At 52.3% G+C, this 23,993-nt stretch overlaps 2 protein-coding genes across 3 annotated transcripts in view; both read right to left on the reverse strand.

Moving 5' to 3' along the window:
* Positions 1–299: 299 nt before the first annotated feature.
* Cd79b (CD79b molecule) lies at positions 300–3,446 on the reverse strand. Its single transcript, NM_133533.2, has 6 exons — positions 3,322–3,446; positions 2,612–2,662; positions 1,598–1,906; positions 1,294–1,412; positions 964–1,005; positions 300–864 (listed from the first exon to the last, which is right to left on the reverse strand). The coding sequence occupies exons 1-6, from the start codon at positions 3,386–3,388 to the stop codon at positions 766–768; spliced, it is 687 nt and encodes a 228-aa protein (NP_598217.1). The 5' UTR covers positions 3,389–3,446; the 3' UTR covers positions 300–765.
* Positions 3,447–6,624: 3,178 nt separating this feature from the next.
* Positions 6,625–23,993, reverse strand: part of Scn4a (sodium voltage-gated channel alpha subunit 4) — a 51,023-nt gene continuing 33,654 nt past the window's right edge. Inside the window, exons 15-25 of one of the 2 annotated variants that reach the window (XM_087570018.1) lie at positions 21,272–21,745; positions 19,269–19,404; positions 18,750–18,904; positions 16,915–17,088; positions 16,343–16,465; positions 14,574–14,852; positions 14,281–14,334; positions 13,937–14,078; positions 12,997–13,094; positions 11,374–11,644; positions 6,625–10,128 (exon numbers count right to left, since the gene is read on the reverse strand). In XM_087570018.1, coding sequence (XP_087426144.1) covers positions 8,873–10,128; positions 11,374–11,644; positions 12,997–13,094; positions 13,937–14,078; positions 14,281–14,334; positions 14,574–14,852; positions 16,343–16,465; positions 16,915–17,088; positions 18,750–18,904; positions 19,269–19,404; positions 21,272–21,745 — 3,162 coding nt within the window. In that variant the 3' untranslated portion in view covers positions 6,625–8,872. 2 annotated transcript variants of the gene reach the window in all.

Here is a 23,993-nt window from a genome sequence, read left to right on the forward strand (position 1 = left end):
CCACCATACCCAGCAGGAATCTCTCTCTCTTAATGGTTTAATGAAGAGCAGGATGAGGGTATTGCTGTTCATCTGAAAGATGGGTTGAATCCTCTTTCTCCAGCAACTGTTCCAGGGCGGGGTTTCTGGGGATGTAGCTGCAGGCCCCAACTGGGCCTCCAGGGGGGAAAGGTAGGGTGACTAGGGCAGACACTCCCTCCCACAGTTTCATAAGCCCACAGGTCCATATTCAAATGTCACTGTAGCTTACAGAACCATACCCACCCACCCAGCTCTGAGAGATGGATATCACAAATGTCTCTGGTGTCAGATACGCTGTTTATTCCACAGGAGGATGGGCTATAGGCTTTAGGGGATCCCTGGGATGAGAGGGAGAAGTGGCATTCTGGCATTCCCTTCTAGGTGCCACTGTGAACCGTGGTCCTTCCCGGACTCCTCAGGAAGCCAATGTGCTGAGTCCATTTGCAGATTCCAACAAGTCTCTGCTTTCCTGTCCCAAACATGGGGACAGAAACTGCATAGCATTTCCAGAAGCCTTGGGTCAAGTCTATCCCCCAGAGAACTCCTTACTCCATGCCACCACCCTATTGTCCTTCTACCCCGGGCCCTTCAGCAAGAGCTGGGGACCAGAGGCTAGAAAGAGAGGTGACATTGATGGTCCAACTTCAGATGCTGGCCAGGGTATCCAGGAAGCAGGGAACAGACTGTGAGCCAGGCAGTTTGGAAACAGTGAGGCCCAAGAGTTGAGCAGGATGGAGGTGGCCCTCACTCCTGGCCTGGGTGCTCTCCCACAGACCACTTTACCTCCCCTGTCCGAAGAGTCACTATGTCTTCATAGGTGGCTGTCTGGTCAATGTTCAAGCCCTAGGAACACAAATGGGAGGTCAGATCTGGGCCTCGTTCTAAGCATCACAACAAAGGGTGGACGCTGCAGCTCAGTTGCTAAGCAACCCTGACCCTTACCTCATAGGTGTGGTCCTCTTCCATCCCGGCCTTGCTGTCATCCTGCAGGAGAGTGGGGGTAGGGTGGGGAGAGAATGCAGTTCAGAGGGTTAGGGTCCTCCATCTCTGCCCCCTGATGGGCCAGGGATGTGGGTCAGGGTGGGGGAGAGGAAGAGGGAAGGAGTCTCCAAGACCAAATGAATGAACGAACAGTGAGCCAATGGACAGGCTTGGAGCTGGATGAGCAGCCACAGAGTCTGAGAATATGGGGACCCCGCCCAGGTCCTGTCTGCCCTGTGCCAACCTCCCAGCCTTCCAGAGCTCCTCCCACTCCCCAGTTCCAGTGGGCACCTTGTCTAGTAGTAAGAAGATGGGGACGATGATGAAGAGGATGATGAGGAGGGTCTGGATCATGATAATGCCATCTTTCAGCGTGTTCCGCCGCTTCAGTTGGTCCAACGTGCTGAATCCTGGGGATAGTAGGGCAGGGTATAACACTGGAGTTCAAGGTTAAACATGGTGGGTCTTTGGATACCCTAGGGATCTACTGCCCAGCAGCTCTCCTGGGGGCTCTAGGGTCATAGCCACCTCCCCTCACGGGGAGGCTCTGCTGGGAAGTGGGCGTGTATGGCTAAATGGTCTACCTTGCACACACCTAAGACTAGAAGTTCCGTGCCACAGCCATCGGTAACATCAGGTTCGGTGCTGTTGCACTTCTGCTGGCAGAAGTAGATGCCGTTATCCTCATACTGGATGTTTTGGAGAGTGAGGGTGTAGACAGAGCCATTCCGGGTCTGCGAAATGTGTCCGTCTTCTGGGAACAGTTCCTGAGGCCTCTGGTTCCCTTTCTGCCGGAACCAGGTCATGACACCTGAGTAGTCTGTGTGGCAGTGAAACTTCACCATGGAGCTCCGCTTTTTGGCTGCAAACCTCGGGTGCTGCCAGATCTTGGAACAAGGGCTTCCTGTGGACATCAGTGCAAGGCTCAAAATCAGGCTTAGCCTCTTCCTGTGTGCCAACCTAGTCCACCGTGGAAGGCATTGCCCTGGGTTAGTCTAGCTCACGTGTCTGGAACATCAGGGTTAGGAGGCAGAGGTATGAGAAAGTAAACTGTGTGAGGCTGCATACCAAGTCCCTGGTGTGCACCTCTTCCTGATCTAACCTCTGTCCACTTGTCTCACCTTGAAGAGGATTCTGGAACCTTCCCATTGCTTTTATGCCCACCGGAATGGCTAGATCCAGGCCTCATCTGCAGGACAGCCTTTTGGCCTGGTTGGGTACTTTAACTCTTTCCTACACCCACTCCAAGTTCCCCAGGATGATAAAGGTTGGATCCTTAGCCTTTCACCCGAGGCCCACCTCCCTTACCCTTCTCAGGGACCCACTCCTCTCAGGGTTCTGGCCTGAGAGGTTATTGGGTTTCCAGGAGCACAGACCCAGGCCTGTGGCCTTGTGGGATTCCCCATAGCTGTCCTGCTCTGATTCCCCAGCCTCAGCTTAGTTTTGGCCCTCAGTGGCCAGGGCTGGAGCACAGTAGTCTGATGAGAGCAACAACTGTTCAGAAATGGAGCCTTAATGAGACCTTGAGCTGGTGTCGGTATGGGCACTCTAGACAGGGCTGTGTTGAACCGATACATTTGTCCCAGAAGTGGTGGCTGAGGTAACTAACCTTGGAAAATCGGTGGCTGGTCACTCTTTGTCATCGCTGGTACTGGCTCACCTGGAGGGTGAGAGGAAGTGGGCAGGGCTAGGTCAGGCCTCTCTACCCTCAATTGATTGCCCCACCCTTACCCCTTCCACATTCCCAGGGCTACTTCCTCCTTCCGGGACTACAGCTTCAAGCCCCTTTAGCTCTCCCTCTCCCTGTACTGGAGAGGCAGAAGTAAGGCAGGGGTACTGGGAATCCCATACCCAGGCCCCTCCTGCCTTTATCATGAGGCTGGCCTGTAGCTTCTGTGGAATGGAGAAGGAAGCCACAGTCAGGAAGACTCTCCCGGTCTTTCAGGCAAAGAGAGGACTATTCCTGGAATATACTATCTTCCAGAATATAGGGGGAGCCTCATCCATGCAGTACCCTCAGGGCTTCGCCAAAAGCCACACTGACTCCCCTTCCTCCTGGCCACCACCTCTTCATAGCTGCCCACAAGATTAGTTAGCCCCTTGTACCAAGCTTAACCTGATACTCTTCAGGCTGGAAAGAGCTGGGACCTCAGGCCCTGAGCCTACCATTAAAACCCACAAACTGGGCACAGGACAGTCAGGGGGAGACAAACAAGAAGCAGAAAGCAAAAGACAGGAAGAGGCCAAGCAAACAAGAGACTGAACTAGGACTCAGAACTGAGCCGCCAGCAGGCCTATCGACTGTCACATAAGCCATACCTGAGAGGAGCAGCAGCAGGAACATCAGCCAGTGGCAGGGCACAGGAGACAGCACCAGTGTGGCCATGGTCACTGCTCTGTCTCTGAGCCCAAGGAGGGTCTGGGGCAAAACATGTAACTGTGTGTCAGCACGGGCTGCAACTTTTCTCCTCTCCACCTCTTCCCCATTAGGCCCCTTCCTGCCATGCAAATTGAGACCCAGGGGAGGGAGGCACCATTTCTCCGGGGACCCTAGGGAAGGCAGCTTCATCAGCTGGTCTGCTAGGACTTGAAAGGTGGTCCTGCCTGGGCAACACAGCTTTGGGTGTTTGATAGAAACCCTGGGAGGGAGATGTTCCTGAATCTTCTAAGGGCAGCCCAGTGTTTCTTACTCCCTCTCTCCCACTGAGGGTCATCTCTAAGGTCAGCTCGTCTCCTCTGTGGTTGCCTTGCTCTGAAAGAGCTGGGTCTGGTGAATTAAGCTAAACGCGTATCAATCCCCTGCAACAGCAGTTCTTAACCTGTGGGTCTGAACCGAATGCATGTTCCTGATGGTCCTAGGAAGCCCCCTCCCCATAAATTTATTTTTGTTGCTACTTCATAACTGTAATATTGCTACTGAGCAGTGTCTCAGTTCCTAAGACCATTGGAAATTTGTGTTCTTTAACGGTTGTGACCCATGGGTTGAGAATCGTTGCTTAAACGAAATCTGACCTTGACTCCTTTGTCCTGGACAACCCTTACCCTCTAGGAAGTGATACACCAAGGAAGGACAATTCACAAGACGTACTCACACACCAGGCTCCTGGAGAGGCCCAGAGTAGGGCTTCTTAGAGTACAAGAAGCCATGTCAAAAGTTGGCTCTGTGAAAAGGGAGCCATAGAGGTTCTTGTGCAAAAGTATAGCAACTAATAGAAGAAAATAGAGCCTAGAGCTGGATAGTAATGGGCCACGCCTTTAATCCTAGCACTCGGGAGTCAGAGGCCAGCCTGGTCTACAGAATGAGTTCCAGGACAGGCAGAGCTACACAGAGAAATCCTGTCTTAGAAGAAGAAAAGGAGGGGCTGGAGAGATGGCTCAGTGGTTAAGAGCACCGACTGCTCTTCCCGAGGCCCTGAGTTCAAATCCCAGCAACCACATGGTGGCTCACAACCATCTGTAATGAGATCTGATGCCCTCTTCTGGTGTGTCTGAAGACAGCTACAGTGTACTCATATATATGATAAATAAATAAAACATTTTAAAAAAAAGAAGAAGAAAAGGAGGAGGAGGAGGAGGAGGAAGGAGAAGAGGAGGAGGAGGAAGAGGAAGAGGACAAAGAGGAGGAATGCAGCCTAGGCCCTCAACACAGCCCTCTTCATCTTGTATAAGAATTTGCTGTGGATTCCCAAAGGGGCTGGACTTAAGTAGAAACCACTTAGGGAAAACCTACCACTTCATGGTTGAAGGGGCTTTTCCAGGGAATTCTGTGGGATGTTGAGGTCACTGAAGTGCTGTATGTAGCTCTAGGGGTCCTGAGCGAAGAGAGGAATGGGGGCTGAGATGGGAGAGCCCTCTGATTCTGCAGTGAAGGCACTTTGGTCCTACCTTGACAGCTGGCAGGACCACAGGAGGAACCAGAGTATTTGGGGGTTCATCTGAGCGTAGCTTTGTGTCTTTGCCCCAGAGTCTGTGCAACTCTCTCTTTTTTTTATTTTAATTTAATTTTTATTTTATTTTATTTTAGTGCAACTCTTAAAACCTTGGGTGAGGGGTTGGGGATTTAGCTCAGTGGTAGAGCGCTTGCCTAGCAAGCACAAGGCCCTGGGTTTGGTCCCCAGCTCCGAAAAAAAGAAAAAAGAAAAAAAAAAAAAACAAAAAAACAAAACAAAAACCCTTCGGTGATATCCTTGTTCAGGGTGTGACCTAGCAGCTACATGTGACAGCCAGATCCTATCCTGCAGCCTAACCCCCTCGGAGTCTTATGTCACCTCTTAGCAGCTTCTTTTTCTGTCTTGCCTTCTGATCCCCAGGAAAGACAGATAGATATTAAGTCTTCAGTAGCCTCTGTTGACACTCACTGTCCCCATGTCCCATAGGTAGTCTGTGTGGATGGCAGAGTGGCCCAAATCTGAAGACTGGCAGCACCCTTCTTCCTTCACAGGGTTGGAAGGTGTGGTGGGGGTCAGACACTCCTACCTCTGACCCGAGACTGTACCTCACTTGACAGCGTAAAGGTCAGCTTCTGAGGGGTTACAGTAGGCCTAGGTCCTGGGCTATGGAAATTGGGGATCGGAGGGTTAAATCTGTATCTGAGAAGCAATTCATTCTGGGCAGTCCCAGATGTTTTTGATTCTTTCCAGATGTTCACAATGTAAAAAAAAAAAAAATTCTCTGAAAAGGTGTCAGATATTGAGCAGTAAGTGTCACCTAAGGGCAGGACAGAGATCCTAGGCCCTTCCCTGGCAGGAAGACAAAGTCCAGGGTCCCCCTCCTCTCAAAAGACTGGACCCTTCTGAGGCTTTAGTGATGGAAGTCTTGGTTGCCTATAGGGTTCAGGAACCTCAAGGTTGAAATGTTAATAGCAACGTTTTCAGGGCTCATACATGTGCCACCCAGGCTGTGTGGGGGCAGGGCTTGCTCTGGAGGTAAGTTCTAAGGCTCAGGTGTAAGGGAGGGCACAAGGGGTTGACAGGGGATGGTTGGCATCAACATCTCTGTGGGAGGGATGTTGATGTACCCTTTAAGCTTCATTCCCATTCATGCTAGGGAAGGGGGCAGCGGGGACCACCCCTGCAGGGCTATTTGTCACAGTTGGGGCCATGTTGTTCCCTTGCTAGTGACCGCATCATTAAGCCTTGTCCTGGGGTTGTGACGCCCGCCGCCCGTTCCTTCCCAGAACAGGAGGCCTTCGTAACCCACCCCCGCTTCTGCCCTGGGTTGTCCTAGCCTCATACCCCAACATCTGGCAACTTCTCTCTTCCCCTTTCCAGAAAGACATCACCAAAACAAGATGAGGAAGACAGGAGAGGGACAGGTGCTTAGGTGTATGGGAAGCAGTCAAGGGACTGCAGGACGGAAGCGGTCAGGAAGAGTGAACGGGAAGGAAGGACTCACACTCTCCCACTCTTGCCTGGGTATCCTGGGCCTGCAGATCTTGGTTGCCGGGAGAAAGGGCTGCTGAAGGAGGGAGGGGGAACTCAGCTTTCAACCCCAGAGTTCCTGTCCTGCCCTGACTTCCTCAAACTCACCATCCCTGTTGGTTGCCATTGCTGGCTCACCCACCCTTCTTCTAGCCTCCCTCAGCCCTCACCCACACGGAGGTTTGAAGGAGACCACATCCCAGAGGCATCAGGTGAGGGTTTATTATAAGAACTGTACAAAGAAGCTATTCCGACAGCCTGGATTCAGGCTGGTTCCCACCTAGACAAGGTGGGAGCTGGGCTCACTCAGCAGAGTGGGGGTCCACAGGCAGCGACAGCAGGCTCTGCTCACAGATCTTCCTCCACAGTGACTCTTTACTCTTTATAGATTCCTGAGGCTGTGAGGGCCAAGCCAGGCTTGATCCATGTAGAGGAAAGGCGTAGGAACTGGGTTCTGGGCAAGGGACTACTGACTCCCACTACAGGGACCTTCTGAGGGGGAGGTCGCCACAGGGAGGAGGACTCAACTCCTTGACACAAGAGACATGGGAAGGAGAAATAGAGGGGATGAGGACATGGGTGTGAGGACAAGAAACAGAGAAAGGGAGAGACAGCAGCTCAGAAGGGGGAGCCAGAGGGACATCCAGGTGAGGCAGGGAGGGCCGAGGGAACAAGGCAAGTAAGAAGACCCGTGGTGCCTGCACATGCGATTACACGTGCACACACATCTTCTTTTGAACGTTTTGCCGCTTCCTGAGTTTTACGCAATTGGTTTATAAGAAACAAGAAGAAGGGCTGGGGATTTAGCTCAGTGGTAGAGCGCTTGCCTAGGAAGCGCAAGGCCCTGGGTTCGGTCCCCAGCTCCGAAAAAAAGAACCAAAAAAAAAAAAAAAAAAAAAAAGAAAGAAACAAGAAGAAAAAGAAAAGGAATTTGGGCCAAGAGGAGACTTTGCAAAGCTTAGTTATGTGTTCCTCCTTATATACTCCTGCATAGCAAAATGAACTCTTCCACATTTAGGGATGCTTAGAGGAACAAACGTGTGGAGAAGACAAAATGTTCTCTCTCTCTCTCTCTCTCTCTTTCTCTCTCTCTCTCTCTCTCTCTCTTCACACACACACAAGCACAAACATTCACAGACACATGTGTATCTGCAGACACAGGGGTTCGTAATACATTATAACAGTCGTGCGCAAACTCATGACCTCGGGCTCACAAGCACAGATGTGCAGGCACACACACAAGGGACTACTGAATCCAGAGACCTCTGAGCAGGACCCTCATTCCCCCTTCCAAGCCTGGTCTCTGTTCTCTGAGTGTGGTGTAGTCAGGTCCTGGTGAGCAGAGCTAAGCAAAGAGGCTTTCCTCTTGGCAGTGGTGGTGTGGGTTTTTAATTTCAGCACGCAGGAGGCAGAGTCAGGCAGATACCTGAGTTTGAGGCTAACCCGATCTACAGAATGAATTCCAGGCAGCCAGGGCTACACGGAGAAAAGAAACCCTGTCTCAGGGGAAAACTTGCTTTCAGGCAATGAGAAGACCAAAGCCAAGCCTGGTGAGCCTTCTCACTGCATGCCCCAGTATCAACTCATCTCCCGTGTGCTGAGTTCTAGCATTCTCAGAGTCACTTGAGGAAGCAGGGAAGGGGCAGGGAAGGGGGGGGGGCAGAGATTAGACAGGAGGAAGGCAGTCTTTCGTGTTTGATGGGGCTCCCAGGAGCCCTGGTATTCAAAGAAAGAAGGCAGGGAGGCGGGAACGGGCAGATTCTTGATAGAGAGCTTCCAACCTGACCCCAGGCAGATGTGGGCGCTCAGGCTCAAGGGCATGAATGCAGCTGGCAGGACCCAGCCTGTTTGACCCATCCACGCAATCTAGAGAAAGGTAATTTCTCAGGGCAATCCTTCCTTAGTTCTTCCCCCAGGGGCCAGCCAGGGGAGCTGCCCACCGGCCTGGATCTGACTGGGTGAAAGGTTTCAGAAGTCATGTTTCCAGCCTGATACATCCGGATCCAGCGGCCAATTGGTTCTGTACCAGAACCATTTCCCCTTTTACAGGGCATTCCTGAGCTGTCAGGGGGAAGCTGCACCCTAGAATTATGGGGGCGAGAGGGATAGCTAAGCTCTGGGGGTCAGGTGTAGGTTTGGGGGTTAAGATTCGTCTTTGTCTTGGCTAGAGCTGGGGTCCTGGGCCCTTAAAGTAGTGACAGGAAGGTGGCCAACCCCTCCAAGGTATGCTGGCTCTCCCCCAAGAAGGAAACAGCATTCAGATGTCCTGGCCTCCCCTGGCCAACAGAATGTCAGAGCATCGTAAAGATGAAATCAGGCAGCAGGGGCTTCCGACCCACCTGAACCCTGAGCACAATTTCCATACCCCTCAGCCCAGGTGTCAAGTCCTGTATAGCCCCCATCTCAAAGCCCTTCCCCTCCAACTCTGCGTGCAGCCTTGACGCTGCCATCTAGACAAGAGACTCTTTGACCCCTGGGCGAACTGTCTGCCCTTGTGGCGGTGATGATGAGGGGGGTAGTGGTGGAGGAGAAGGAGTCAGGGCAGTATCTGAGCTGCTGGTGGGTTTGGGCTCCACGGTGGGTCCAGCATCCTCTGTAGAGGCCTTCTCTTCCTCCCCCTGGCTCTGCACACCATCACCCTCTTTCTCATGGCCATACATCTTGTTCATGGTGTTGGCAAGCAATCCCTCCTTCTCGGGGGCCCCGTCGCCATTGCCGTCCTGGCTGTGACGGTACATGTAAGAGGCCTGCTTCACGGAGCGCTGCAGCAGGTGGCGGCGGTAGGCCCTCTGGATTTTGATAGCACACACCTCCTCCTGCTTCCTCTTGAGGGTGGTGGTGATGGGCTCATAGGAGACCTTGGAAGGGTTAGCTGCCATAAACTTCTCCTCCATGGTCTGCTTGAGGGCGTCCATCTCCCCAGAGTCACCCAGTACCTCTTTGGTCAGGGCAAAGAGGATGTCCAAGCAGTGGATCTTGTCGCCGGGCACCATGGGCAGGTCTAACGTGATAAGCTTGATCTTATTGGGTTTGGCGATTTTCAGCGGCTCCTGCAGGGTGTCCACAAAGTCCGAGAGGCGGCTGTAGTCGATGAACTGAGTGGCGTCCGGGTCGAACTTCTCCCAGGTCTCATAGAACATCTCGAAGTCATCCTCACTGAGGGGCTCGCTGCTCTCTTCGGTGGCCACGTTGAAATTCTCCAGGATGATAGCAATGTACATGTTGACCACGATGAGGAAGGAGATGATGATGTAGCTGCAGAAGAAACAGATGCCGATGGAAGGGTTGCCGCAGTCCCCCCTGACATTGGTACCCGGGTTCTCCAACGTCGGGTCACAGTCTGGGGGCCCACTGTTGAGGATGGGGTTCAGAAGCCCGTCCCAGCCGGCTGACGTGGTGATCTCGAAGAGGCAGATGATACTGTTGCCAAAGGTCTCAAAGTTAAACATGTCGTCGATGCCTGACTCTTTCTTGACGTAGGCGAAGTTAGACATGCCGAAGATCGAGTAGATGAACATGACCAGAAAGAGAAGGAGGCCGATGTTGAAGAGGGCGGGCAGGGACATCATCAGGGCGAACAGCAGCGTCCGGATGCCCTTGGCCCCGCGGATCAGACGCAGGACACGCCCGATCCGAGCCAAGCGGATCACACGGAACAGCGTGGGTGACACAAAGTATTTCTGTATCAAGTCAGAGAGCGCAAGGCCTGCAGAGAGAAACAGGCTCCGTCAGGGAACTGGGAGCAGGGAGGACTGGGGTCCCCTGAGCATGGTCCCTAGAGCTCTTGGGGATGCAGGGGATTACTGTGCCCTGATGGTTGGAGGTGGGATATACTAAAACTGACGAGGGTTCATCCTGAAATCTGCTTTTAGATACCACAGGTGAGAGACAAGGGAAGAGAGGGTAGCTGTGTGACTTGTTCTCATCTGAAAGATGGGACTGAGATGGCCCCTCTGTGAAAGAACAGAGCTGAGCCTGTTAAGTACATAGCAAATGCCTGGCCTACAGTAAACACTCAATGGGCAGTAGCTACTTACTGCCATGGTTGTAGACAGATCTGTTCTCCTCTCGGTGTATAAAGATTCTGGATCCCTTTTCTCATTTGTGTGTGTGTGTGTGTGTGTGTGCATGCGAGCGCGTGTGCGTGTGCGTGTGTTTACGTGTATTATATACTTATCTGTACATATGTGTTCATGTGTGTGTCCATGCTTGTATGCACATTCTTACTTGTACACATTAGTGTGTTTTTTCATGTATTATATACTTATCTGTACATATGTGTTCATACATGTGTACATGCATGCATGTACATTCTTTTTTTTTTTTTTTTTGGTTCTTTTTTTTGGAGCTGGGAGCTGGGGACCGAACCCAGGGCCTTGCGCTTCCTAGGCAAGCGCTCTACCACTGAGCTAAATCCCCAACCCCGCATGTACATTCTTATACACATTATTATGTATATAATACATAATACATTGTGTGTGTGTGTGCATGTGTGTGTGAACATAGGCCAGAGGAAAACCTAATGTGTCATTTCTCAATGCCATCCACCTTGATTTTTGAAACAGGGTCTCTTACTGGCCCTGGGGTCCAATGATTAGGCTAGGCTGTCTGGTCAGTGACCACACCCCCCCCACACACACACACCCAGGGTCCCAACAAGCATGTGCTACCATGTACTCAGACCCTCATGCCTCTGCCGCAAGCGCGTTACCCACTGAGCTACCACTCCAGCCCCATCTTGTGCTTTTGATTCAGCGTGCGGCCACCCAAGTACACATGTGCTGATCCGGCCAGTGTTTCTTGGGGTGATCAGAGGCCTGTGAGCAGTGTCTTTGTGCATTAAAGGTGTGTTTGTATAAGGCGTGTGGGTTTTTCGGGGCCATAGCAGGTCTGCATGCAGGAGGAAGGGTTTCCTTGAATAGCTCATCTTAGTGCAGCCCTGCCAGCTCACCCACGATGGACAAGATGACAACCACAAAGTCAAAGATGTTCCAGCCAATGGTGAAGTAGTAATGGCGTAGGGCAAACATCTTCAGCACACACTCCCCTGTGAAGATGATAATGAAGACCATGTTGATGTTGTACAGGATGTCCACCTTGAGCTGGCTCTGGTCATCTGTCTCCACCATCATAGTAACCATGTTGAGGCAGATGAGGATCATGATGGAGATGTCAAACACCTGCTTCGTCACGAAGTCGTACACCATGCCCTGGATCTTGTTCTGCAGTGACACGGAACATGCACAGGTGGGGCATGGGGTTGGGGAGATGATCAGGACCCAGACAGGATGGGTATACATGGGTGGCACAGGATGGCACGAAAATAGCATGGGGAGGAGGGGAGAATGGGGAGAAGGGGTAAAGGATACTGGTGAAGAATGCCACAGGAGGGAAGGCTCTAGAACATCATTCTCTCCTCTCTCTCTCTCTCTCTCTCTCTCTCTCTCTCTCTCTCTCTCTCTCTGAGTGTGTGTGTATGTGAGTGTGAGTGTGTGAATGTGTGTATGTGCATGAGTGTGTGTTATGTGTGCTGAGTGTGTGTGTATGTATGTGAGTGTGTATGTGCATGAGTGTGTGTATGTGTGTATGTGAGTGTGTGTGTGTATGTGAGTGTGTGTATGTGTGTGTGCGTGAGTGCATGTGAGTGTGAGTGTATGTGAGTGTGAGTGTATGTGAGTGTGAGTGTATGTGAGTGTGTGTGAGTGTGTGAGTGTGTGTGAGAGTGTAAGTGTGTGAGTCTGTGTATGAGTGTGTATATGTGTGTGAGAGTGTGTGTGAGTGTGTGAGTGTGTGAGTGTGTGTGAGAGAGTGTAAGTGTGTGAGTGTGTGTGAGAGAGTGTAAGTGTGTGAGTCTGTGTATGTATGTGAGTGTGTATGTGCATGAGTGTGTGTGTATGTGTGTATGTGAGTGTGTATGTATGTGAGTGTGTATGTGCATGAGTGTGTGTATGTGTGTATGTGAGTGTGTGTATATATGTGAGTGTGTATGTGCATGAGTGTGTGTGTATGTGTGAGTGTGTGTATGTATGTGAGTGTGTGTATGTGTGTGTGCGTGAGTGCATGTGAGTGTATGTGAGTGTGAGTGTATGTGAGTGTGTGTGAGTGTGAGTGTGTGAGAGTGTGTGTGAGTCTGTGTATGAGTGTGTATATGTGTGTGAGAGTGTGTGTGAGTATGCGAGTGTGTGTGAGTGTGTGTGTGTGTGTGTGTGTGTGTGTGTGTGTGCGCGCGCTCTATATTCATCAGTCTCCACTCTGGGACCCTTCATCACTATGAAGTTCCCCAGTTCTCTCCCTCTCCATCCATTCTTCCCAAGTCATTGCTTGCTGGGTGTGTGGCCCTCCACAACCTGTTCCTGTCTCACAGGCCAGAGGTCCCACTTGAGAAAGTGGGTCGATACTGGGAAGCTTTGTGGTGCTAGATGAGCTGTAAGGAGCCAAGAGACACTTGTGCTTGGGAGCGGAGCCTTTGTGAGGTTGAGTCCCCAAAGGCAGAATGCAGGCTGCATGGATTCCTGCTGTCCTCTTAGGCAGCAGCCTGTTAGAGGTTACAGGAGGAGGGCCCAGAACCTGGTACCTGAGGCCGGGGAATTGGCTTCTGGGGCTTCTTGGAGCCAAGCTTCTTCATCGCGTTGTAGTATTTCTTCTGTTCCTCTGTCATGAAGATGTCTTTCCCTCCAAAGTATAGTAGGACAGAGACAGTAAGACTGAGATAGGTCCCTTTCCCTGCTTCCCGGACCCCTACTTCAAATACCACCTTGAGGGTGGCTTTCCCCTTTAAGAAGTGTCTGACTGGGAAGGCCAAGGCTCTGGAGAGACAAGAGATAAAGCGGTGAGGAAGGGAGAAACTGGGTCTACAGAAGTGGGTGTGTGTGAGCCAGGCAGTGGTGGTGGCAATACCTTTAATCCCAGCACTTGGGAGACAGAGGTAGGTTTGAGGCCAGCCTGGTCTACAGAGTGAGTTCTAGGACAGCCAGGGATACACAGAGAAACCCTGTCTTAAAAAACCAAACAACCCAGCAACAGAGAGAGAGAGAGAGAGAGAGAGAGAGAGAGAGAGAGAGAGAGAGAGAGAGAGGCAGACAAAGAGGGTTTCAGGCCAATTTCCCAGTTTCAGGCTAAGCTCTACCAATGTTTCACTAATGAGTTAGTCCTTAGTCTATAGCTGTTTTATTTATTGTTATTGAGATAGGGTCTCTCTCTATAGCCAAGGCTGGCCTCAAATACACTATGTAGCTCAGGCTGGCCTGCAACTTATGAACTTACTCCCTCAGATCTGTTAGTGAATAAAATTCCAGGTGTGTGTCACCATGTCTGTCTCTACATCAACCTTATTTTATAGATTAGAAAAACGAGGCTCACGGGGCTCGAGGCCCTGCTCAGTCCCTAGTGGGATTTAGATCCATGCTTGCTGCCCCAGCGTCTAGGTCAGTGACTGCTCGAGGCTGCTCAGGCAGCTCATGCCTAGGAGGGAGTAGGTGGATGGGGGAGGGGAGCCTCTGGGGTGGGCTGGATACTCATCTTCTTCTTCTGTTGGTTGAAGTTGTCGATGATGACACCGATGAAGAGGTTGAGGGTGAAGAAGGAGCCGAAGATGATGAAGATGACGAAGTAGAGGTACATGTAGAGGTTCACCTCATAGTCTGGCTGCTCCTCTTTCTGCAGGGTGAGGTACCCACATGGAGTTTCTCTTCATTCCCCAACGTACTGCGAGCAGGATTCCCCTCCTCCCCAGGCTGCTGGGCTTCCAGGAAGACAGTGTGGTGGGGTGGAGGTGTCAGGGTGGGAATGGGGGTGGCGGAATGGACGGACCACTCTTGCTGCCCCTTCTCCAACTTACCAACTCGTTGACCCAACTCACCTCCCGGGAGTCCACAGCTGCATACATGATATCCATCCAACCCTTGAATGTGGCCTGAGAGATCGTGGCAGGGCATGAGGGGAGGGGCTCCACCACAAGTCACCATTCATGTGTCCCTCCCTTCCCTGATCAAGCCCCGCCCCCCGAGAGACTACCTGCCACCCTGATAGCGAGAAACACTACCTCCAGGTCCCAGGGCATCGCAAACTGGGTTCCCATCCCTAACAAGCAACAGTGGGGTTCTGATATGATGAGAAAACAACCAGGACTTCTGCTCAGTGAATGCCACTCACCACCTGAAGGAGGGAGAGATAGCCCAGACCCACGTTGTCGTAGTTGACCTTGACATTCATCCAGCGGACCTGGCCTGTATACATGAGGCTCTCACACTCGGACTTGTTGTTGACCACCGAGATGTCGAATCTCTCAGAGGTGGTGGTGTTGACGCAGTAGTAGAACTTTCCAGCAAACAAGTTGACCCCCATGATGCTGAAGATGAGCCAGAAGATGAGGCAGACGAGGAGGACGTTCATGATGGAGGGGATAGCTCCCAGGAGGGCGTTCACCACCACCTAGGGTGGGGGTTGGGGTCATCGCTAGAGCCACACTCAGGCATCTGACCAAGGACTCTCGGCTAGGGGACCATGCAGGCACTAAGCTAAGCACTGCCACTCAGGAAGGGTCAGGGTTAGGCAGCCCTGGTAGGAGAGGAGTCTGAGGGGTTTTCTGTGTGTAGGTTAAAGGGTAGGACTAGGAGCTACCACGCTGGTCTTCTAGAAAGGCTCCCTGCTTGGCTGGAGCCATCAAGGCAGAGTAAAGATACCACGGGTTTCTCTGGAAGCAGCCAGGTCATGAGTCACCAAGCAGAAGACAAACACTGCTTTCTTAGCTCCCATAGGAAACTCAGCCCACGTGATCCGGCTTGGCTCACTGCTTCAGTGAGAGACACAGAAATGGCATAAAAAGAAGCCACCTAGTTCTGTGAAGCTAAAGGATTCAGGGCCAGATCCCTGGCCCTCAACGGCGCCAGCTGTATATGCCTACCACACTGCTTTAGTCTTGGCTGGATCTGAGAACTGTCCCCACTGCCGTCACCACCCTTCTTTAGATCTTTGAGGCAGAGTCTCGTGTATCCTAGGCCGGACTTGAACTTGCCGTGTAGCTGAAGGAGACCTCCAGCTTTTGCCATTACCTCCTGAGCTCTGGGGTTAGGGGGTGTGCTACCACACCTCATGTATGGGTCACAGGATTGTTCTGAGTTTACTGCATGCCAGGTAAGCACTCGACCAATCGAGCCTACCCTAGCCTGACTAGTTTCCTTTTAAGTAAGAGCTATGTCATGACCTCTAGACAGAGTTGGTGGCAGGAGCGGGGGTGGGAGAGGGTGTTGTGTTTCTTCAAATCAGTCGGCCATGACTGGTTATTTCTCTGAGTGGGCAGGGGTCCCAGCACCAGGATTGGAGGCCTAGCCTTAGACCAGCATCTTACATGAACTGGGGAAGGCAGGGTGCTTGGTCTGGGCCGCTGCTGTGCAATGAGTCTTATTTCCAGCAGGTCTCCAGTCAGCAGGGGAAGTCCCACTGGTCTTGCCTTGTGTTTACCTGTCACTTCCGCTCTCCCTGGCCTTTGGGGATCTTTTCTAAAGCACCCCTGAACCCAAGGACTTGGTTTCATACTCAAGAGGGGGAGGCTCAGGGATGAAGCAGAAATACTTAATCACTTGCCCACGTTACAGGACACTGGGGCCCTCAGACTGTGTTGGGGACCTCCATAAACCCACAGGTAGATCTTCCTCATCTTGCCTCAAATCAAGCCTTCAGGCCACCGCAGCAGCCTCTGCCGCCCTCCAGTGGTGGCAGAGTTAAGTTTAGAGTCTACTAGAACCTGGCGTAGGAATGGGGCTACCTGGAGATGGGTCACAGCCCCTAAACTCCAGGCATCAACACTTTGATCCCTCTGCCCTTGGTTGGCTGAAGTATTTTCATGCACCTTGTAACCCTGCCTGTGGGTGGCTGTTCCCATATCCCGAGCCTTCCTTAACATCCTCCTCTCTAGTACTCACCCTCATACCCTCAAATCGAGACAGTGCCCTCAGAGGTCGCAGGGCCCGGAGTGTGCGCAGGGATTTGATGGGCCCCAGCTCAGAGTAGCCCAGCCAGTTTGCCACCAGGCTGATGATGGAGACCTGGAAGAAGTGTGCGTTCAGGAGGTGGAGGGTCCCTGACTTTTTTCTACATATGAGAAGGGTGTCCCAGTTTCTGTGTCTCCTGTAGACCCCATCCCTGATAGATAATCTTGTCTGTTGGGAAGAGAAGGCTTGTGGCCTCTGGCACCCTTAGAGCCAGGGCTCACCTCAATGATGTCACCTACAACCATAAATGAGAAGGACGGTACCCATCTCCCATGCTTCCATGTGTCTATCAAAGAGCCTATAAGAATCTTGCACTGACAGGGATCATAAGACCCCAGGCCTGAACTGTCATGCTTGGGAAAGAAGAGGCTGGTCTACAGGGAGCAGTGCTGACCTGGATGGTCTGATGGATAGATTCAGATAGGCTCCCCCAAACCCCCCAGAGCCTGGGTTCTCTAAAGGCCATGACGTCCCGGCTCCGTGGCCGGACCCGGGGGACTCACGTCCACGATGAGGAAGTCGAGCCAGCACCAGGCATTGGTGAAATACACCTTGAAGCCGTAGGCGACCCACTTTAGCAACATCTCCAGGATGAAGATGTAGGTGAAGACCTTGTCGGCGTATTCCAGGATGGTGCGGATGACTCGTCGCTGTTCAATGTAGATGTCTTCGAAGGCCTGGGGACACCAGCACAAACCACGATGGCCAGGGGCTCGGCAGATGGGGCAGCAAGCGCTGCTCCCCATCCTGCCTGCTGTGGCTGGTTCCCAGGGGTCTTTCAGGGGTCGTAGGTTGTAGGGCCTCTGCGTATCTTCCATCTCCATCCCCATCACCAGGAGGGGCGAGACTCCTGGTAGGGAAGGAGTCTTCGTTCTCGACTATCTTCCGGGGGTCGACAATATAATGTGTCTTCAGTCCTGTCCACCCTTAACTTCAAATTCCCACCCACCTCCCGTTGGCTGAGGGGACAGGGTCCACGAAACAAAGGGCCCCGTCTTTTACTTTAAGAAAATGAATGCTGGGCTGGGGAGGTGCCTTATCTGTCCTGCAAATGCGAGAGCTGGAAGTTTGGGCTCCCAGAACCTATGTCAAAGCCAGGTGGCAGCAGCGGCCTGCCTGCAATGCCAGGCTTACAGTAGACAGAGACAGGAAATCCCCTCAAACAACCCAAACAGTGGGGCTGGGGATTTAGCTCAGTGGTAGAGCGCTTACCTAGGAAGCGCAAGGCCCTGGGTTCGATCCCCAGCTCCGAAAAAAAAAGAACCAAAAAAAAAAAAAAAAAAAAAAAAAAAAAAAAAAAAAAAAAAACAACCCAAACAGCAAGCTCCAGGTTCAGTGAGAAACCCTGTCTCAATGCAAAAGATGGAGAACAATTGAGAAAGACGCCTACCATCCACAACACACTCTCATGCGTGCGTGCGCACACACACACACACGCACACACACACACACACACACGCACACAGACAGACAGACACACACAGAGACAGAGACATGCAGACAGACACACACACACCACACACACACACACACACACGCGCGCGCGCGCGCACACACACGCAAACACACACACACAGACAGACAGACACACACACACAGAGACAGAGACAGGCAGACAGACACACACACACAGAGACAGAGACAGAGACAGACAGACACACACACGCGCGCACACACACACACCACACACACACACGCGCGCACACACGCACACACGCACACACGCACACACACAGACAGACAGACACACACACACACAGAGACAGAGACAGGCAGACAGACACACACACAGAGACAGAGACAGAGACAGACAGACAGACACACACACACACACACAGACACACACAGAGACAGAGACAGGCAGACAGACACACACACACGCACACACACACACACAGACACACACACCACACACACACACACGCACGCGCGCACACACACGCACGCGCGCACACACACGCACACACACACACACAGACAGACAGACACACACACACAGAGACAGAGACAGACAGACAGACACACACACCACACACACACACACACACACACAGGCAGACAGACAGACACACACACAGAGAGACAGGCAGACAGACACACACAGAGACAGAGACAGAGACAGACAGACACACACAGAGACAGAGACAGAGACAGACAGACACACACACACAGAGACAGAGACACACACACACGCACACACACACACAGATGCGTCCCCTCCCCTTCAGATCCCCTGGGTTTGGACATGTCCGGTCTGTCTCCATCCTTGGTATGGAAGCCTTAGGGAGCAAGGCACCTACTCCTGCTCCCGCCCTGTCCCCTGGGGGAGGGTGCCTACCAGGGCTCCACTGCTGAGCAAGATCATGAAGACAATGAAGGTCTCAAACCAGTTGTGCTCAACAATCTTGAAACAGGCCCTGCGCAGTGTCCACCACATTTTCCCACGGCCCTGGGAGATGTCCACATAGAGGCAGGGGCAGCGCTTCACACAGGCTGGGAGGCAGGGTGGTACATGTCACTGGCCTTTGGCTGTGTCAGAACGCACCTCCCCACCCTCTGCCATGCTACCCAAGACTGGGGCCCCACCTCCTCCCCACAAGTGGCTGCATCTAGTTCACACAGGAGCTCAGGGGCTCTCCACAGCCCGTATGTCACTGCTGTTGAGACTGAGAAAAAGTGCTTCCCAAGCAAGCTCGGGATGTCAGCTATTCCCACGGGCCACCATCTCGACAAGCTTAGGCTCTTTGGCAAATGACTCTCTGGTTCAGGTGTGGGTTCCCCCGTCAAAGTGAGCAGAACTGTTTCTGTTGCTGGCCTCTGACCTGGGTGTGGGGCTGGTCTGTAGGTGTGATCTCACCTTCCGTGAAGCATTCCTCAGGCTGCTCCCCCTCGGGGTTCTCCTCAGCCTGCTCCTCGGGGTCCTCTTCAGGGGGCTTGTAGTCAGCTGTGCTGCAGACGGAGGAGTTCCCGTCGTAGAGGGGCTGTAGGGGCTTCTGTGGGAACCACAGGGCAGGTGACTCCTGGGTCCCACTCTCCCAATAGGTGGGGTAGTATGGGAGACCAGAGAGAAAGAAGAGAGCAGAGCAGGATCTACTCCTTCATTCGCTCATTAATTAATTAATTCATTCATTCGTTCATTCATTCATTCAGCCCTTACAAAACCACCACTGTGCCCTGGCAAAAGCACCCTAGTGACAAAAATGCCCTCAGCTCTGCCCTCCATGGCACTTAGCATCGAGAAAACACAGACAAGACGTGAGGAGGTCTGGGGAGGAAGGTATAGAGGACAGGAGATGGGCTGAGGATTGGCTCAGCCCAGCGGGGTCCTAGGAGGTATAGGGATATATGAAGGGGTCGGTGCAGCCAAGATTGATCTGGGTGGCCACACAGCTACAGAGCTCAGGCACATGGTGCCCCCAGAGTCCAAGCTTTCTCACCCCCAGGGTCTATTTGGCTGAGAGATTCAGAAAGGATGGAAAATTTTCCCCAGCCAAGGCTCCGGTGTGGCGCCAAGGGAATCTGATCACGGTGGGGGCAGGGTGTGGGGGCTGGTGCTCCGGCCTGGCCAGGCTTCCTCCCACCTCCCAATGCTGTCCCAGGCCAGAAACTCAGGCTGGCCTCCATAGTTCATCCTTCACAGTGAAATCTCTGCAGAGAAAGATGAATCGGGTGGCCCCTTCCACATGTGCATATGGGTGTGTGTGTGTGTGTGTGTGTGTGTGTGTGTGTGGGCTCTCCTGCACATGTAACTAAACCAGGGCACTAGTCAGAAAGCTACAAGTGAGTGGGTCTTGCTACCAGTTGACAGGAGGGAAACCGAGGCACAGAGCACTTAGTCAATCAGGGTATACACCGGACTGCAGGCCTCACCCTTGCACGTCAACACCCATAATTGCTCTTTAAGCTCTGCTTGCTGCTCCTCAGATATCTTGCCTTCCCAGAGCCTTGGACCTACCACTAGCTAGCCCCACCCCCACTGAGTTCCTCATACCGAGGTCGAGGTTGGTGCCATGTTTCCTGGGATATTTATAGCCTCACGCAGGCACTCAAGCCCCTGCTAAGTCAACGAACCACATACTGGTGTGTGTTGGGGGCTGGGATAAGGAGTCAAGAGCTTTTAGGGCAAAGTTCATTAAGTTCTGGTGCCCTGAGAGGCCCAGGGCTGAAGGGTGGCATGGGTAACGTCCCTTGCTTCCAATCACGTATTGATCCTTTTCCTATTAGGGCTGCAAGAAGAGTGAGGGGGTTCAGACCAGCTCACCCGAGGCAGGCCTGACAGAGTCCCAGACTTTGAAAGAGACCACTATTTGTGTCTCCCAACTCTCCTTGGGTTCTCTTACTCCCGTCCTAGTAGCCTTGGTCTGGAACTGGTACCCTGTCCTTCACAAGGAAGATTGGAACAGCCTCAGAGGAACTCTATGTAGAAATGTGGATATGCCAATTGTCAGCCAGCATGGGGGCCTCAGGGTTATGGATAAGATCAGAACATATTTGGAGCAAAGGCTTAGCAGGGTCTTCAGGGGGCTATTTAAGAAAGCCCAGGCAGGTATTTAAGAAAGGTCTCTCGGCTTCCCAGTGTCCGAGCTGATAGAAGCACTTGTCCAAGAACGCCACCTGGTGGCAGAAAGGGCCCAGGTAGAGCTTTGGCCTCGCCAATTATAACAGTCATGGTACCTTCTCTAACAGTCTCCATTTCAGAGGACTATGGGTGAGCCAACACCGCGCACAGGGCAAAAACCTTCCACAGATGGAGAAACTAAAGGCCAGAACGGTTTTATGACTTGTCTAAAGTCGAACTAAACTTTAAAGCTGGATCCTACTGGCCCTTGACCTCTGCAGCCAGACCCTCAGCGGGTTTACCTTGATATCCTCAGGCTCCGAGAAGGCGTCTGTCTCCTCCTCTGTGGGCATCTCCAGGTCAGACTCCTCGGAGGCAATGGGCACGTGGATGGTGAGGTAGGGGTTGTTGATGAAGTTAAGGTGGTCCAGCTCGATGCTGGAGCGGGGGCCATCGGTCAGGCCCACGTGGTTCAGGATATGATTGTCTTTCAGCTCCTTATCTTCCGGTGGCGGCTCCTTCTTCTCATCCTCGGGAGTACTCTCCTCGGCATTTTCCCCGGCACCCCCGGGCTCACCGAGGCTGAGTATTATTTCCTTGGGGCTCAGGATCTTGCCACGCAACAGCCCCAGGAGGAAGGTTTTGGCAAAACCGATGCCCCACTTGATACGCCCGATGGCAATCTGTAGGTTATTCATCTCGCCATCCTCATCCGAGGCCGCCAGGCTGTCAGCACTGAAGGAACTCAGCAGGAGAGCCAGGAACAGATTCAGGACCTAGGAAGCAAGGGGCGGTCTGGGGGATACCACCTTCCTGCAGCACGCGGTCCTCAGAACTAAACAGTGGAACTGCCTCGTATTGGGTACCAAGCAGTGGTGGCGCACACCTTTAATCCCATCACTCGGGAGGCGGAGCCAGGCAGATCTCTGTGAGTTTGAGGCCAGCCTGGTCTACAGAGCGAGTTCTGGGACAGACAGGGTTGTGTAGAGACTTTGTCGCAAAAACAATTTAAAAATTTAAAAAAAAAGGATTGTCACCTAGCAAGGTGCTCGTGATTGCCAGCGGGAGGGTGGGCTGCTAGTATCATTTCCACCTTACAAACAGGGAACCTGAGGCTCATATCTGTCACAGGATCCTGCTGCTCAAAGCACTGACAGGGTCCACCAGATGACAGGCTCTTTCTGTGGCCGTCCAAAAAGAACAATGCTCAACTCCAAGCACCTAAAACATTTTTGGAATCTTAATCTTTTAAATTCACTTTGTAAGGGAGGTTTTAGGTAACCCTAGTTGTCCTAATGCTCACTATATAGCATTAGGTCCTTGAACTAGGCACCTTCCTGCCTCTGCCTCCTGAGGGTGGCATCGAAGGCATGTGCCACCCACTTGCCTGGAAACCCTAATCTAATCACTGACTTTTCTCCCTCTTGAATTAAATAGAATTTGTAAAAAAAAAAAAAAAAAAAAAAAAAGAAAAGAAAAGAAAGACGTGTGTGTGCGTGTGTGAGGAAATGGACCCCAAAACTGGAGTTTTAGGAGGTTGTAGCTATCAGGTTCTTTCACACCCAACATTGGTGCTAAGACTTGAAGCTGGGACCTCTATAAGAGCACCAGTTGCTCTTAACCACTGTGCCATCTCTCTAGTCCTTAAATGAGGCTGTTCTCCTGGAGCAGGGGAGCTCAACTGGGGGTCTGCTCCCCTGCTGCTTGTCCCCTGCTTCTCTGGGAGGGACATCTGACCTGCAACCTCCCTACCCACTCTAATTTCCTTCCCTCGTGTCTGCTGACTGGGTCCTGAAAGGTATCAGGTCAACCCATCCACTCCCTCCATTTTATTTTCCAGGGAACAATGACTACACAGTGGCCATGTGGCCTCAGGGAGCCCACAGCCTAGTAGAAGCAGACCTCTAATCAGACAAATCTAATACTGCGGTTAGCGGTGCCAATAGAAACTAGGGGTAAATTTTAGTACCATGCTACCCCCTGGCTCTACACTTCAGCTGTCCGGACATCCTATGCCTCTGTTTCCTTACCTGTGAAATGCAGATAGTTCCAGCACCCTGTGATTGCTAGAAGATCAATACAGACGAACACTTAATAGGAACTTGAATTGGCTGCTATTACAACAACAGGCAGCTGTGCAAAGTATAGGGACTGAAGGAACGGCCAACCCAGAAGTTGGGCCAGCATTTTGTAAATAAGAGAAGTGAGTCTCCAAATGGTGGAGTGATTTGTCCTAAGTCAGACAGCAGAGCCAGGACTAGAGCTCGGGTTCCCAGTATCATTAGACAAGCACCATTCCTTTATACTACCAGATGAATTGTATCCCCGGAGGCTTGCAATATGGCGGACCTTCACCCCCCGCCAGTCTTTGAACAACAGGATGAAGGTGAATCTGTCTGGGGTGGTTGGTCATAGCTTTTGCCTGGCAAGCAAGGGCATAGCTAAGTTCTTACCCTCGGGTATGAGGGAATAAGGGAGCTTATGTGTGAGAATCTACTGTCCTTGACTGTCTTCATCGTGCCTGGCACAATCCGCATCCTCCAAGATCTTTTCATCATTGTCTTAACACGGTATCTCTAGAGACTGTGCTAGATTCTCTTCAGAGGGATGTGCTTGGGGGTCACCGCCCCACACACGATACCTTTCTGCCCCTGCTCCCACTCATATACTGGTCTTTCTTCCCTCTCTGGGGAGGGGACACCCAGCTGCCAGAAACACATTTGAGATGGGAATTAGCTGCTCTCTGGGTCAGCAGGGTTTGCACACGGCCCCTGCCTGGACAGAAATAGCCTCCTCAGGCAAAGGGGGGAGGGGCAAAAGAGGGAGGGCACGTTCCCTAGCGGGCTCTGTGGGGTAGGGTACTCGTGTCCTGGTCTTTTATCTTCCCTACAGTAACCCAGAGGGCGTGATCAGGTGCCATGGGTGCAGAAGGGGTGAGTGCTCACGGGCCCTGGCAGGGTGCCCTGGCGCCCTCTGGCAGACACCTGCTTCTCTGAAGCCTGAGAGGGAGAGGGTTGAGAGGGG

Source organism: Rattus norvegicus, chromosome 10 (genome assembly GCF_021556685.1).
Source record: "Rattus norvegicus strain SHRSP/BbbUtx chromosome 10, alternate assembly SHRSP_T2T, whole genome shotgun sequence".
Lineage (NCBI taxonomy): Eukaryota > Metazoa > Chordata > Mammalia > Rodentia > Muridae > Rattus > Rattus norvegicus.

What these genes read in the sequence shown, in the direction of transcription:
- Cd79b (NM_133533.2), bottom strand. Translation starts at nt 3,388, where the DNA reads ATGGCCACACTGGTGCTGTCTCCTGTGCCCTGCCACTGGCTGATGTTC. An exon ending in CACGGAACTTCTAGTCTTAG is followed by an intron (nt 1,413 to 1,597) that starts GTGTGTGCAAGG and finishes TACTATCCCCAG; the next exon opens with GATTCAGCACGTTGGACCAA. An exon ending in AAGAGGACCACACCTATGAG is followed by an intron (nt 865 to 963) that starts GTAAGGGTCAGG and finishes TTGTGTTCCTAG; the next exon opens with GGCTTGAACATTGACCAGAC.